General features: G+C 32.3%; 1 protein-coding gene across 1 annotated transcript; it reads right to left on the bottom strand.

Annotated features, from left to right (window-relative positions):
• Positions 1–10,681: 10,681 nt before the first annotated feature.
• Positions 10,682–14,016, bottom strand: LOC120117426 (4-coumarate--CoA ligase-like 7). The gene is given in 7 exon segments (XM_039137715.1): positions 10,682–10,972; positions 11,055–11,157; positions 11,254–11,321; positions 11,874–12,019; positions 12,253–12,442; positions 12,835–13,380; positions 13,383–14,016. Coding segments are annotated over 7 exon segments (1,635 nt in total). The 5' UTR covers positions 13,851–14,016; the 3' UTR covers positions 10,682–10,858.
• Positions 14,017–17,401: the final 3,385 nt, after the last annotated feature.

Genomic DNA, 17,401 nt, shown 5'->3' with positions numbered 1-17,401 from the left:
TTGGGCCTTGGCTATTGCCACGGACCCCCCGAATTCTTACTCTCTCTGTCCTTCAAGTAGACAAAATGTTTTTCCAATTAATCCAATGCGTTGACATGATAAACCCTAACTAAAATTATAGAGTTGCTTCTCACGTGACAAGTAATTTGGAGAATATCTTTAATCCAAGTGATAACAACTCTCATTTTATTTTACTTTTTTATAAGATTTGTTAATTGGGTTTGGACAAATTTTAAGTTTGTGATACGAATTTCACATTTAAAATCCAGAAGTCTATTTATTTATTTGAAGGATGCTTAAGTTTGATTGAGGTTTGTGTAATTAAGTTTAATAACAAATTCAAAATCTAAAATTAAAATTTAGGCTTAATACAAGAAAAAGTGTTCAAACAATATCTTTTTTCCATTTAGGTTTTTAATTTCTTTTTAGTCAATTCAAGTGTCTAATATTACTAGCGTTATCATTTTAAGTGTCTTTATCATAACAATGTTAAACACTCTATTAAGTGACATGTGTCACATTTTGGTAATTTTAAAAATTTTATTTTAAAGAAACTTAAAAATATTGTTATATTAAAAAACTCAAAAAAAATTAAAATTACAAAAAAAACCCCACTCAAATCAACCTTAAAATCTCTAATTTAATCTTACCATCTCTTTTGTCGGCCATGGTTATCGCCGCCGATGCCATCATTGTCGTCACTTTTTTTGTCGTCGTCACCATTATCGTTTCTCGTGCTGTCAGGTTTTGTGGGGTTATACAAGTGTCGTGATTTTTCCTTGTTTGTTAGGTTTAAATCATAATTGGGGTTCGATGAATGGTTGGTTGTCAAGTGGAGGCGTTGTCGGGTGTAGTTTCGGTCGACGACAACAGTGGCGATTGACATGAGTATAGGATTGGAGTAAGGGTTTTCAAAGGTTTTGATTTTTTTAAGATTTGAGAAAATTTTGAGTTTTTTTTAAATAATATGTTTTTATTTTTTTAAAAATTTCAAAATTACTAAAACTGAGATGTGTTATTTATCAGAATTTTCTAACGGTCATTACGGTCAAAATTACAGGCACTTAAAATTATAATATTTATAATGTTAGACCTCAGGATTGATTGAAAAAAGTTTATACACCTACATGTAAAAATTGGTATAGTTTAGACACCTAAATAGATAAAATGTACAGTTTAGCCAAAAAAAAATATATTAGGCCTAAAATTTATAATTAACTTTTTATATAAATAATATTCTACAAAGTAACAATTGGGTTTAACAATATAATTATATAGTTTTATATTATATAGTTTCGAATCTATATGATATTTTGTTCACGATAAATAATAGATTAAAGGATGGAAAGATTTCATATATAGATAAACTAGGCGTGGATAATTAAATAAATATTAATCACGTTCGAAGGATTGGGAAGATCCAACGAAATGATTTTTTTTTGGGGGGGTGGTGGTAAAGAAAGGTTTAAAGGAAGTGTGAAGAAGATAAAATAAAAACGAGAGGCGTTTAGCAAAGGATGATTTTAATTTTCCGTATGGCCTCTACTCTCCAGCGGTTCTACTTTTGTTTTTGTAGTTTGAGAATGAAGATTAAAGCTATATATTAATATTTGAAAGGCCCAAGTGTTTTTATAAATAGTTTTCAGTCAATTGTCTTCTTTCTGGCTCTCAACTTATAAAGGTGGGAAGAAGCGGCTTTAATTTGTGGTTTAGCATCTTAAATTCCAAGGAAGACGGACCTCTTGCTTTTGTTTTTAATAATAGTAGGGGTAGCACATCCAAGAGCGTTTAGATATTTATACCGAGTGGGGCCAAGTTCATATCTTCCAAAAATAGGTGAGATTGCCTCCGGTCATTTTTTTTTATAGAAAAAAAAACATGGTTTTCAGAATAGGATCGGTTAATGAACTGGTCATGTTATCAGTTTACTGATTCAACCGGTCGAATCGGTTCGACGGTCGGAAGAACCGGACGACATCATAATTATTTAAAAAATTAAATAAAAATACCAAAAATATTTAATAAAAATAATTTTTTATATCACAAGTCAAATTCAAAGCAAGTAATAACATATATAAGTTAAAAACCATAAAATCAAGTGAAACAAAATGATTCAAATTAAGTACAACATAATATTTAAGGTAAAACATATTAAATAATAAATATAATTATATAACTATAATTAAAAAATAAATTTGGGGCTAAAAAATCATAACAAAATGATATTGTTTGGTTTAATTTTTTTTAAAAAAACAATCTCACATGCTAAGAAATATAGAATAGCACCATAAAAGTCTAAAGAGTAAAAATATGAGAACAAAACAATCTCACATGGCTAAGAAACATAGAAGATCATCCCAACTAACTTCTATAAATAATAGAGTAAATTTGACATTCAAAATCATGGAGCCTTTTGGTGAGCATTGAGTGAACTATTCTTTCACTTCAATCAAGCTCGAATTTTAGGCTTCAATCGAGCTTCTAAATTTTTTTTGAGTTCAAGCCTTTTCGAGTTCAAGTTTCAATATTATATTTCGAGTTCGAGTTGAACTTAATAATTTTTAGCTTGTGAGTTTGAGTCGAGTTGAGTTTACTTTTAAAGTTTTCAAGTTCGAGTTGAGTTTAGCAATACTCGAGTTCGACTTGGCTCGTTTAACAAACGACGTTGTTTGGTTTATTTAAAAAAAAAAAAAAATTGCCGGTTTTTCCCAGTTTTTTCTGGTTTTCAGTCGGTCCGGTTCGAACGGTTCAGCGGTTTCGGCCAGTTCACTAGTAGCAGTTCAACCGGTGTAGATTGAACCGGACTAGGCAACGGTTCCCAGTTGAACCGGCCGGTCCGGTCCGATTTTCAAAACACTAGAAAAAAGGTGAATTTATTCATGGATTTAATATTTAAATTAAATATATATTTATTTTAAATTAAGATATATTTTTTTATTTGAATATTAATAGGATAATTACTCTTTAAAATATGTCAAATTAATAGGTATTTATCATCTATTTAACTTTGAATATTAGAAGATAATTATATACTTTCAATATTTCAAATTAAAATAATATCTATTTAATTTTGAACAGTAAAAAGAGTTTAAATCTTTTAATATTTCAAATTAAAAGATAATTTTATCTGTTTAAATTTGAATATTAAAAGATATTTAGTTGAAGTAAATCTCTCGTGAAAATCCCTATAAATAAAGAACTAATCTTTCAGATTTTAAAACATCTCAAAATTCAAGAACTTCATAAATCTTGAAAAAAAAAATTATCTCCTTAGTTTTTCGGTGATAGGCAAAGTCAAGAAGTAGTTCGTGATCTTAAAAGTTTGTGCTACTGTTTGAATATCATCTAGTTGTTATATCATGAGAGATAGAGGACCAACGATCTTAAGTACCAAATGAGTGGTCGAATATCTGTCTTAAGGAAACTGTATAGCGACAGGCCTCAACTATTCCGATCGATTGATCTATCAAAAGAGTATTTTTTTCTTTATATTTTATTTTATTTATTATTTAAAAAATTTAACTTCATTTTTATTTTATTTTCTCAGGTTCAATTTCGTCTTGATTATTATTTTGGATAACACTCTTAAGACAGACTTTCAAATCACTCTTCTACCTTTCTTTAATCCGAAATGACTCGAAAAGTGTGGTGAAAATGAGATAGCAAATAAATTTGTTTAAGGATTTATCCTGCCGTCTGAACGGATTTTCTAAAATCTCATAGTGGACAAATTTATTTAACAGAAATTTTTGTGAAAGTAAAATTGGTTACTAATTTTGTTTCAGAACATTGATTCTGTTAGATAACAAAATCGAAAATAAACGAGAATTAATTTTTTGTTTATTAGAATTAATATTGATTCTGGTTCTGTTTCTTTATAGAAAAAAATGAAGGCAGGAAACTCCATCGGTTTACCCAACTTAGATGCTAAAATTGTGGTACCAGTTTAGAATCCAAATCTGAATGCAAGCCAACCTACAGTGACTGTTAACCACAACGAAAAGTCGACAAAAATCTCTGGAGAAAAAATTAAGATGTGGCAACAGAAAATGCTTTTCTATCTGACCACAATGAATCTTTCTAAGTTCTTAAAGGAAAATCCTCTTGTTTTTAAAGAGTGAGAAGGAGAAAGATATGTAGAATATATTACCGCCTTCAATATTGTTGATGGTTGGAAGCATACTGATTATATATACCGAAACATAATTATGAATAGTATACAAGATTCATTGTATCTGGTATATGATGGTTATGAAACAGCTAAGAGGTTGTAGGAGGCATTAGACCACAAATATAAAGCTGAAGATACTGAAGGTAAAAAGTTTTTAGTTGCTAAGTTCTTGAATTTTACTATGGTTGACTTTAAATCAGTAGTAAAACAAGTAGAGAAACTCCAACTAATTGTTAGTGAAATTCTTGCTAAAAGAATGGTCATAGGTGAATTATTTCAGGTATATGCTTTTATTGAAAAATTACCTCCTGGATAGAGTGACTTCAAGAATTACCTAAAGCAAAAAATAAGGAAATAACCATGGAAAAACTGATTGTCAGACTTCGAATAGAAGAGGATAATAGGGTTGATTCCAAAAAGCTCAACAAATAAACCGTTAAAGAGGCTAGGGCATACTTGATGGAAGTCAGAGACTTCAATAAGGGAAAACTACCCAAAAATAGGTCCAAGTTGGGACCTAAAGGTGGAATTTCCAAAAAGGAGAAATTATAAGGAAAGTGCTTTAACTGTGGGAAGATTAGGCACAAGTCCACTGAGTGCAAACATCCAAATAAAGCCAAAGCTCATGAGGCTAATGTTTTGGAAAGAATAGCTCAGGATGTGGAAAGAATAGTTCATGATGTGGAAGACATAGATCTATGTGTTGTGATCTTGAAGTCAACTTGGTTGACACTTATCTAAGAAATGATGGCTTGATACTGGAGCCACACGTCATATTTGTTGCTATAAGGATTCTTTTTTTGAATTGATACCTTGCAACAATGGATAAAATCTATATATGAGCAATGTTGTGATTTCCAAAATCAAGAGGAAAGGTACTATGGAGTTGAAGATGACTTCTGAAAAATAACTCAAGCTGCAGAATGTGTTGTACGTACCTGACATATGGAAAAACCTTGTTTCTGGAACACTATTAAGTGTTCACGACTTTATAATGGTATTTAAATCCCAAAAGCTAATTTTATATAAGGGATGAATGTTTGTGGGTAGAGGATAAGTATTGAATGATATATGAAAACTCAATGCTATCTCTATAAAAGCCAAAAGCATGAATAAGAATAATTATTCTTCTTCCGTTTATATGCTTGAGCTATTTAATTTATGGCATGGTAGGCTTGGACATGTTAATTATGATACTTTGTCGAGATTAATTAACTTAGAACACATTCCTTCGTTTCATATTAATTATAATCATTTTCAAAATATTGAAAAAAATATTGAACCACTTGATTTAATACACAACGACGTCTATGACTTGAAATTTATTCAAACGAGGGGAGAAAATATATATTTTATTACATTCATTATTGATAGCACAAAATACTGCTATATGTATTTGCTTAAGAGCAAAGATGAAGCTATAGAGAAGTTTATATTCTATAAACAAGAAGTTGAAAACCAACTTAATAAAAAGAGTAAGATGGTAAGAAGTGATCGTTGTGGTGAATATGTTGAACCATTTGGTTAATTTTATTCACAACATGATATTATTCACGAAGTAACACCACCATATACTCCTCAATCAAATGGAGTAGCTAAACGAAAAAATTAAACTCTAAAAGAAATTATGAATGTCTTGTTAAAAAGCTTTGGGTTATCACAGAACATGTGGGGGAAGATGTCCTTTCAACAAATTACCTTCTAAATAAGGTACACTAGAAAAAAAAGGACAAGACACCATACGAATTATGGAAAGGTCGAAAACCTTCATACAAACATTTGAAAATGTGGGGGTGTCTTGCCAAGGTAATGGCCACATTACCAAAGCAAATTAAAATAGGTCTTAAGACTGTGGATTTCATTTTCATTGGCTATGCAGAACATAGCAATGCGTGTCGATTTCTTGTGTATGAATCAAAGAATCCTGAGATTCACAATAACACGATAATGGAGTTAAAGAATCCATCATTCTTTGAAAATGTTTTCCCTTATAAATCTAGGGAGGTTTATCAAAGTTCAATAAAACGAAATTTAGAGAATAATGATGAAACAGCCTAAATGATCAATAGGAAGCTGAAACTAAAATTGAGTTAAGAATGAGCAAACAAGAAAGGGTAGAAAAATCCTTTAGACCAGACTTCCTAACCTTTATGTTGGAGGCTGAACCTCAAACGTATAGTAAAGCTATACAATATTCTAAAGGCACCTTATGGTAGGAAGCCATTAAAAAGCGAAATAAATTCCATCATGTGGAACCATACACGGGAATTAGTGGATCTTCCTCCGAGATTAAACCACTAAATTCTAAATGGATTTTCAAACAGAAAATGAAGGAAAATGTAACAATTGATAAGTATAAGGCTAGATTAGTAATAAAAAATATCAATAAAAGGAATACCTAGACTATGATACACACTCTCCTATATCAAGAATAACATCAATAAGAATGATACTCACAATTGCCGCTTTGCGAAATCTAGAAGTACTTTAAATGGATGTTAAAACAACTTTCCTAAATGGAGACCTTAACGAAGAAATATACATAGAACAATCTGAGGGTCATGTAATTTTAGGTCAAGAAAGGAAAATATGTAGGTTGGTAAAGTCTTTGTTTGGGCTTAAACAAGCACCAAAACAATGGCATGAGAAGATCGATGGTGTCATGATGGAAAAATACTTCAAGATAAACGAATGTGACAAGTGTGTATATGTCAAAACTACAAACATTGGATATATCATTATATGTTTGTATGTAGATGGTATACTCGTTGTTGGGAGTAACAATGAGATGGTAAAATGTACCAAAAACATGTTAAATTCAAGATTTGACATGAAAGATATGTGATTGGCTGATACAATTCAGGGTATCCAAATTAAAAGATCATCTGAAAGCCTTGTACTAACTCAATGATACTATGTGGATAAGATTCATGAAAATTTTAACATGGATGATTCTGGTATATCCATAAATCTAATAGACTCTTGTTCACATCTATCTAAAAATCAAGGTGAAAATGTTCACTATGTGAAATATGCAAGGGTCATGGGCAACCTAATGTATCTTATGAGATGTATTAGACCAGACATCGCTTTCAAGGTGAGCAGTTTAAGCAGATTCACGAGCAATCCAGGGGAAAATCACTGAAAAGAAATAACAATGATACTGAGATATCTTAGATATACTCGAGATTATGGGTTGCATTATTCCAGAGATATTGTTGTTTTAAAATGACACTTCAATACTAGTTGGATATTGATATTCAAGATACCAAAGGTACAAGTGGATATGTATTCACTTTAGGAGGATTGATGTCTTGGAAATCCTCAAGACAAACGGTTATAACTAGATCTACAATGAAATCTGAGTATGTAGTTCTAGAAAAATCTAGAGAAGAAACTGAATGGTTTCAGAACTTTATTGAAGATATTCCAGAATTGTCGAAACATGTGCCCATGATATGCATATATTGTGACAACCAAGCAATAATTGCTAGAGCATAGAATTTCATATATAATGGTAAATCGAGACATATGCGTCGTCGACATAATACCATTAGACAACTGATCTCAAATGGAGTTATCTCAATTAATTTTGTAAGATCAAATGATAACATCGCAGATCCGTTAACCAAATGGTTAAATCGAGATCAAGTTGAGAAAACATCTAAATGAATGAGACTAAAGCCCATGAAACTTAAAGGTGTTATGTGAAGGAAAATCATACCTAGTTGACTGGAGATCCCAAGATCCAGGTTCAAAGGGAAAACCTAATTGCATAAACCGTATACGGTCACTGTAGGGGTCTCTGATCTCAAGCCTATTCCTATGATGTAAATAGTGATCAAGGTGATATAGGATAAACAAAACTTTTAATGACCATTATGTGCTTCGGTGAGCCGAACAATATAAGTCACATATGTGAGAGTGAAGTGGGGTCGTTTCAAGGAGACTATTGGGCATAATTCTTTCAAACTCTTGCAGAACAAGGTGATGTTCATGGCTTTAAGGACATACCCATGAGAGCTAAATTCTTGTCATATGGGTAGTTGTGTGAAATAAGTCATCGTTTACACAAACGACAGAATATTCAAGGACATCACGTCTACTCGTTAGCCAGTAAAGTAAATATATTGTCACAAGGAAAGGTTTAAAGAGGGACACCTACCTATCCTATGTAACTATCAATCTTAGAGTCTATCACCACATTGTATCAAAATGATTTGATAAAATTATCAATTTCATTCATGTGGGTGATTGTTGAAAAAATGGTGAATTTATTGATGGATTTAATATTTAAATTAAATTAATATTCCTTTTAAATATTACAAATTAAGAAATATTCTTTTATTTGAATATTTGTAGGATAATTACTCTTTTAAATATGTCAAATTAATAGGTATTTATTATCTATTTAACTTTGAATATTAAAAGATAATTATATACTTTGAATATTTCAAATTAAAATAATATCTAGTTAAATTTAAATAATAAAAGAAGTTTAAATATTTTAAATTAAAAGATAATATTATATGTTTAAATTTTAATAATAAAAGATATTTAGTTTGATTAAATCTCTCCTAAAAATTTCCTATAAATAAAGAGTTAATCTTCCAGGTTTTAAAACATCTCAGAATTCAAGAATTTCATAAATCTTGAAAAATTCTTTTTCTCTCCTTAGTTTTCCGGTAATAGCAAAGTCAAGAAGTGGCCGAAAATTTGTCTTAAGGAAACTGTATAACAGTAGGCCTCAATTGTTTCGATCAATTGATCTATTAAACGAGTATTTTTTATTTTTATATTATTTTATTTATTATTTAAAAAAGTTAACTTCCTTTTTATTTTATTTTATCAGGTTCGATTTCATCTCAGATTGTTATTTTGAATAACAATTTTGTTATTCTGGAAGATAAAGCTCCGAGATGATGAGTTTAAATCCCTAAATCAACCTGGCTCATATCCAAGACGATGTTTTGGATGATAGGAAGGGGAGGTAAGAGAGAGTGGAATAGTAAGGGCTGGGCGGTATACTCTACCGCTGCCTGCTCCAACAGCAATATCTCAACCAATTGAAAATGCTGCATCAGCCATCAATGCTAATCACAGTGGTGAAAATATGGATAGACCCTAAGCCAAAGGATAGGTAAAATCTCGTATTCATTTGTTTTTAGGGTCCTACTGCACTCTTATAGTTTAATTTCCATTGCAGTAAGTGAAGGAATTACTTTTGCTGACGTCGAGTATATCCCCAAAATGCCTATTCAAGCCCACGAGGGTCTCAGTTCCCATCCAAATGAACTGGAATACGTGTCATACACGTGGCAGTTCATTACTTTTGCCTTCAACTTGTCTATAAATACTTTGGTGTATGGAATACGGATAATGACAATAGTTTATGCAACAGTGAAGCTTTGGTTAGATGTAGCCTTTATCTGCATTTGCACCTGCACCTTGTTGTTTTTATTTGGTTCAGCTTCACAGATGTGTTTGTGGTAAGTGAATGCCATTTTGGCTTCCGCAACTCCTTGGCTTCCAGTGCGTGATTATAAAGGGTCAAAAGGGCCAGCTTTCAGCATTCGAGATACATCAGTTAGCTCTACTATGATCCTAGTTGCGAATGAAGCTGTCTTTCATGCGGTTCCGTTACACATCTTCAACGTAACAACAATATTCTCCATAGGTTACTTTTGATTTTTTGTTTAACATAGATTAAGGAAGAAATGTTGGTTTCATAATTAAAGAGTAACTTAAGATTGGGATATAATATACATTGATTCACTAATAAGATTGGAATATAAATTATCTTATTAGGATTCAGTAATTGATCAGTCTCTCCCATCTTCTTATGTTGAGAAAACTTTGATCATTCTTTTTCTACAGCCACATAATTATAAACTGCCGAAATGCGGTGCATGGGGCTACCATCAAATAGGTCTTAAATTGGCATGATAACGAGTAAAGACAGGTACAAAATATTCTTTTATCTTGGGCTAAAATATTAACAATTTTGTTTATTCAATTGTGGACTGGAGAATGGAAAGCTGTGAAATCCGGTGCAAGTCAAGAACCCTATACAAGTCCTTGATAGGCATAACCCAGAATTCATTTATTTATTTTGGTACGGCATATGATAGTTAAATAAGCATGTAAAGCTGTATATGAAGGCCAACTCCCATGCTTGATCAAACTTAAACCTCGCTGCATTTTAGAGAATTTTTTTCAAAGTTAAGCTTTAAACATTTTGCATTAGGTAGTGGTAGACATATATAGGGGCATGAAAGACGAGAATAATTACGAATCTGTTGGAAGTAATGAATCAACTTGGTTTTTTTTCCTGACACAACATAATAGCTTATTTGATGATATGCATGAACTTAATTACGAATGCTATACACCCTTGTACTTGTTAATGATGATGTTCTTGTTCTCACGTTGAACTGGTATATTCAGCAAAAGCAGAAGCTATTTGAACTACTCATGTTTAGACACTGCATCTTATATTACGCTACGTGGAATAATTAACATCGTTCTCCAAATATAGAAAAAGAAATTAAAAACAAATATACGTGTAGTAAACACATATTCATATTTGTTACTATGCCAAATTAACATAAGCTTTAATTTATGAGTATCATGTTCCAGGCGAGCATCTAAATACCTTTTTGGGTTGATCTGCATTACCATTTAATTTCAGATCTTGGATCCTACCTTCTCAATAAGTTGTCTTCTCAGGATCTTCCCCGAAACCGACTTTGGGACACTGTTAATGAATGTCACCCTCCGTAATCTTTTGAAAGGCGCCACCTGCAGAGGAGGGAATAAAATCATCAGTTGAAACAATCATTAAAAAAAAACTTGAAGAAAACAGCCATCATTCATACCATACCTGTTCAGCGGTAAAAATTTTAACATCTTCTTCTGTTAGGCAACTGTTGGGTGAACGCACTACGTATGCAATTGGGACCTCCCCAGCTTCAGCATCAGGATACCTGCAGTGTGGTAACGTCTTTACTATCAACCATGTCTTTTCAAAGCAAAGTTTCAAGATACAAAATCCAAATAGGGGGAGGAATTTTTGGGCTTACGGGATGACAACCGCATCCAATATTTCAGGGTGAGATACAAGTAGACCTTCGAGCTCTGCTGGTGCAATCTGGTGTGTGTTTTATGAAGCAAATGAAAATGGTTTTAGTTTTTACAAGGAAAACCATTGAATCTTGATCATCAGCTTGGTCAATGCAACACATTTATTGCAAGTTAAGACCATATTAAATGAACAATAATTGTTAAAATTCATTAAGCCTAAAATCAACAGGCAATGGACCCATATAGGCTTTTGCATTATGGCAATATTTATGAGGTCAGGATGCCGAAACCCAACTGATGTAGCATTTTTATAATCACCATTTCGATAATAATCTTGTTTCATGATTCACAGGGATAACCATCATCAACTGCATTCTAGGAAACTCAGCCAATGAAGATATATATATATATACACACACCAATGAATGCCATTATTTTCTATTAAAATTGTCTCCAAAGCAATAGAATATAACTAACTAAGCCTACTCTTGCATGCATAAACCATATAATATTATCTGTTGTACATTATTGTTCGTGAAAATTGAGTAATCTTTCTTTCCAACGGAACTTTTATTTGATAGAATATGCAAAGTGATATACTAAGAATGAAATAAGTTACCTGGAAACCTTTGTACTTAATCAACTCCTTAATTCTGTCGACAACATACAGATTCCCATCCTCATCAAAGTATCCAAGATCTCCTGTATGTACCCAACCCTTTCCATCTATTGTGAGTTTTGTTGCTTGTGGATTGTTGAAGTAACCTGAAAATGGTTATTCAAATTGCAGTGTCACAGAAAACAACATACAAACTCACCTAAAGTTATTCAACACTTGTACCAGGCTGACAAACAGTTTGCACATACATAAAATTTAACCATATCAAATCAAATTCTTAGACCACGACAAATAAAGATTGTTAGATATGATGCACAGAATGGAGTTATTATCATGATACAAAAGAGCTTAAAAAGAAAAATAGCATTTGGCTGTTAACCTTGCATCATATTAGGCCCTTGGACCCATATTTCGCCCAATTTATTAGGAGGAAGAGGTTTTTGGCTCTGTGTACAGATTATTTGGGCTTCAACGGTTGAAACCAGCATGCCAGTTGAACCAGTATGTCGAACACCAATTGAAGTATTTTCCATTGAGACAATGCCACACGTTTCAGTCATTCCAAAACCCTGAAACCACAAACAGGTTAATGATGAGATTGAAACTTATCTACTACAAGCTATTCCAAAAATTCAAAAAGCCCGAATTGGAAAATTTCCTAATTTCTGATTCCAGCAACACAAAAGGACCAAATTGCAGTTACAGCGTACAAGCCTACTTCACATATACCAATAGGTCAATGGATGGCCTGTAACATCAAGGAATGATGTTTCAGCATTCATTGCTTCCCATGAATATGCCCATAACCAAAGAGGCAAAGATGAAAGACCACAGTGATTAACACAGTTGAGATATTTGTGCAATTTTTTATGCTTTTATAGGACCATATTGGCAATAGTATAACTCGTGAACTAGTCAAAATCTGTCCCAACCTAAAATCAATAATTAACAACTAAAATACCTGCATAACCACAGCCTGAGGAAATTTCTTTGCACATTCCTCCATCAACTCCTTCCCCAGAGGTGCAGCACCAGAACCGATTTGCCTCACTGAAGAAAGATCAAACTTGTTAACAACAGGCTGCTTAGCCATGGCAAGCACAATCGGAGGCACAACCCACAAATGAGTTACTCTATACTTGTCTATATTCCTCAAAAACATCCCAAAGTCAAACTTTGACATTGACACCAACGAATTCCCCTTCTGAAGCTGCCCGTACACTATAACTGCCAATCCGAACACATGGAACATTGGCAATACACACAAGAAAACCCGGTGCATATCCCCAGCAATTTCTTGATCCATGGTTACCATCAAAGCTGCTGCAATGAAATTCCTATGTGTCAAAACAACACCCTTACTGACCCCTGTCGTGCCTGAAGAGTACAGAAGGGCTGCCGTATCAGTCTGCTTAACAGAAACTGCGGGAAATTCTTTTACATCCCCCGCTAAATCGAGAAGATCATGAAAAGATATGACCTTTGGGATATTTTCACGTCAGATGGTGGTTGGTTTCCTCCAGGACCAAGCAAGATTACAGGGAGCTCGAAACCCTTAACTTTGTCGAACAACTCAGGGACAGTGACAACAAGTTTGGGATTGGAATCTTTGACTTGTTTGGAGAGTTCATGGACAGTATACATGGGGTTGGCCGTTGTAGCAATGGCGCCTATGGCGGTTACAGCGAAGAAACAAAGAGGGAACTGGATGGAATTGGGTGCAAAGATCAAGACTCGATCGGTTCTATTGACACCCAGATTGAGAAAAGCATGGGAGAGTTTGAGGACAGTGGATTTGAATTGAGAGAAGGAGAGAGTTTCATCAGTATCAGCATCGATGAGGGCCGGTTTATCAGGGTAAGAAGAGATGTTTCTGAATAGAAAAGAAACCATGGAAAGACTTCGTTCCTTGGGGAGAAGTAGAGGTGGTCTTAGAGACCTGAAAATACCGTCTCGTCCATACCCAGATTTCTCCATCTTTTTGTTTGATGTCAGCTTCAGCTAGATGATTGAAATGGGAAGCTTGGTAGCTATACAGCAGTAAAGAACGGCACAAAATAAATAGGCACCGTCACCCACGGAGGCCCAAACTTTTACTCGGTGGAAACTCCGAAGCACTATCTGACGTGCCTAAGATTACAATCATACGGCTCTCAATTTAACAAATTCAATCACAAGTACTACATTAAACAATTATCCAGGCTCTCAGCTTCACCCATATCAATTTATTCAATTATATTTTTATCAAAAGTGTATAATAAGAAAATTATAAATATAAAATGAAGAAATACGCTGAATATATCAAAAATACGTGTTAACACATATGAATAATATTGGTCCATTTTTTATATTTTAATAATCTCAGAGTAAATATAAAAATTAGATATTTAATAACATGTAATACCCAAAATCCGGCTAGTGACTAAAATGAAATTTTTGAAAGTTTTGTGTTCAATTTTGAAATAAGTTAAAGTTCTAGGATTTAAGTAAAGAATTTTGATGATGGATTAAATAGTATAGATGGATAATTAAAGGGGCAATTTAGTCTTTTCAATTTAAAGGATTTTTCCCCTTTAAATACGAGTTATATACATGGGTTTTGGGAAATTTCTAGAAACCTTCTTTTTGCTCTCTTCTTTTTCTTCTCGTAGCTCAAGCTTAAAGGTAAGTTTGATTTGTAGCTGTTAATCTCTTGAATTTATAAGTTGGTTTTGAATCTTTGGGGGTTATATAAGCTTAAGGAAAGCTTATATAAGCTTAAAACATCAAGAAGAGATAATTAGAAAGGAATTTCTATTAAGAGTTTAGAAATGAACTCTTGATATATAATGGTTTTTGAAATTCTAAGGATGAATTTGACTTGTCCTTAACTTAATTAAGAGATATGAAGTAATGGAATTGAATTTAGAACACGTAGAAAATTTAGTATGATTCTTGAATTCCATATGAAAGATAGAATTTTGAGTTTAAAGAAGTGATTATGGAGTAGAATTGAGTTTAAGTATGTATATGAAAGTTAGGAGTATTGAAGGAGAGTGAATTTCGTGCTTAAAATAGAATTTCTGGGTTATGTGCATTGATGCATCTTCAATGTGTATCGATGCACTCTCAAATAAATGAACATCGAATGCAATTAGTGCATCGATGCATAAGGAGTGCATCGATGCATCCCCTTAAGAATAAAACATCGAAGGTGATTTGTGTACCGATGCACAGGTAGTGCATCGAAGCACACGTTAAAGAATGCATCGATACACTGTAGAGTGCATCAATGCATACCTTTATTAAAAGATGAAAATAGTTTTCTTTTAGCATAATAATTGATAGTTTAGAATATATTAATTAGTATACTGATATGTATCAATATATTACTATGTAGATTCAGAACTTAAACGAGTTTCGGAATCATTGACAAGTAAGATCGATCCAGGGGAAAGATAAGAGATTGGTATTAACTAGTGAGTACATACTAGTGATATATAGTGTTGAATGAAAATAAGACTTGCGATAAGTCTATTCCCTAGAGTAATATGCATGAAGTCATGAACATGATTATGTGTTTGTCATAATTATATGTGTTATATGTGATTATATGTATTACATTAACTGTATGTATGCATGACTAAAGATATTGATATGCTTTGTACATGCTATATGATTTGTGTAAAACATTATTATGTAATAATGGAAGAACATGAAATAAGTTCTATGATAAAGACATAAAGAATGAAATGAACATGTGACATAAGCTACAAGTTAATGAATCATTGATATATATATATATATATATGAACATAAGATAACCAAGTATAAGTCATATTATATGGTATAAATGATTACACGAGAAAGGTTAAAAGACTCCATGAGGATAATATAAATTTGAGGGCATAAACATAAGTAATGATACATAAGTTATAAAGGGAAGATTTATATACTTATAGGAAACTACGGGTTATGAGTTATAAAGTGAAGAATTACAAAACTTTATGAAAGAGTATTATAGAAGTCATGGAAATTGAAATAAATAAATAAATAAAACTAGTATATAGATGATGTATGTGATTGAAAAGGGGAAGTGAGATAAGATAAGTAGAAATTAGGTATAGGATAGAATAAGACTATTTGAACTGGTAGTATAAATTTTATAAAGGAAGACTTAGGTAAACTCAGTATATGATACAATTATAGAGCATTACTATACAAATTATATTAAAGAGTATATATGAGTATATGAGTAAGTTTATAGGTTAATGATATGACATATAAGATTATATAAAAGTATGATAATATGGAAGTGAACTAAGTTTAATGATGTTGAACCCTATGAGTATAAGTTATGTGATTATAAGTAACATGATTACATGATCACAAGATATGATATGTGACATGATATATATGAAAGAGAAAGTATATGTCATATGAAATATTATATGACTATGTGATTATATGAAAAAGAATACAATTATATGTGATAAGCTCTGTGATATGTAAATCATATGAAAATGTTATACACGTAAGTGAACCATGTGTCTATATGTATATGTGATATGTGATTTATATGACAATGAGCTATGTGAAAGAACTATGAGACTATGTGTATAGGTGAATGTATGATAACATAAATATTAATGCCCATGTTGTGTGACATGAGAGCTAGAGGTATAGTTGGCATGCCAAGAGTCGAGGGTTTACGCGGTCCTTCGGGACATATATGTATTCTTTGGAACATGTGTGAGGTCTTTTGAGACACACACTTGATCATTGACATATGTATATGATTCTTAAGGAAATTTCTACGTGGTCCTTAAGGACAACCTTATATAGCACTTCGGTGCATTTCTTACGCGGCACTACGGTGCAATTCTACGTGGCACTTCGGTGTATTTATACGAGCTGTGATGACAGCATTAGTGCACAACCTCTATAGACTCACATATTTATAGTTTTCACATGTGTACATGGGCTAATAAAGAGATAATTGTGAAAACAATGTTGTAATATATGTATATGATGTGTGATATGAATTGTATGACATGATATATGTGTGATATGGTTGATTGCATCTGTTACATGATATACATGAATATATGTTGATGTATATGTGAATGAGTATAAATGACTTATACGATGATATAAGATTTTGTTATAAGATATAGAATATGAACGTAAGATATCATATGAACAAGAAATAAGAGATATGAAGTATAATAGTATAAGTGTATAATAAAAATATAAATGATGACATGTATGTGCACAAGTATGTAATTGTTATATGGAAGAAGTATATGAGTTGTATGATTTGGTAGCATAAAACAATTATGCATGATTAGTGGTTATGAATTTCATTAGATGTGTTTTTTTTATGCCTCGCTAAGTCATCGACTTAGCGTGTGAGTGTTTCACACGCAGGTTACAGAAATTTAATATAGAAGCTGAGAGGAACAAGACAGGTCAGCATATTTCTTACAAAGTTCAGATCAGAAAAGAAATGTTTAATATGTATTTTATTCTGTTAGATGTAGTTGGCA

This window comes from Hibiscus syriacus, unplaced genomic scaffold, assembly GCF_006381635.1.
Source record: "Hibiscus syriacus cultivar Baekdansim isolate YM2019G1 unplaced genomic scaffold, ASM638163v2 tig00110319_pilon, whole genome shotgun sequence".
Taxonomy (NCBI): Eukaryota; Viridiplantae; Streptophyta; class Magnoliopsida; order Malvales; family Malvaceae; genus Hibiscus; species Hibiscus syriacus.
Note: the sequence above shows the minus strand (reverse complement) of the source record. Positions and strands in the feature narration are given on the sequence as shown.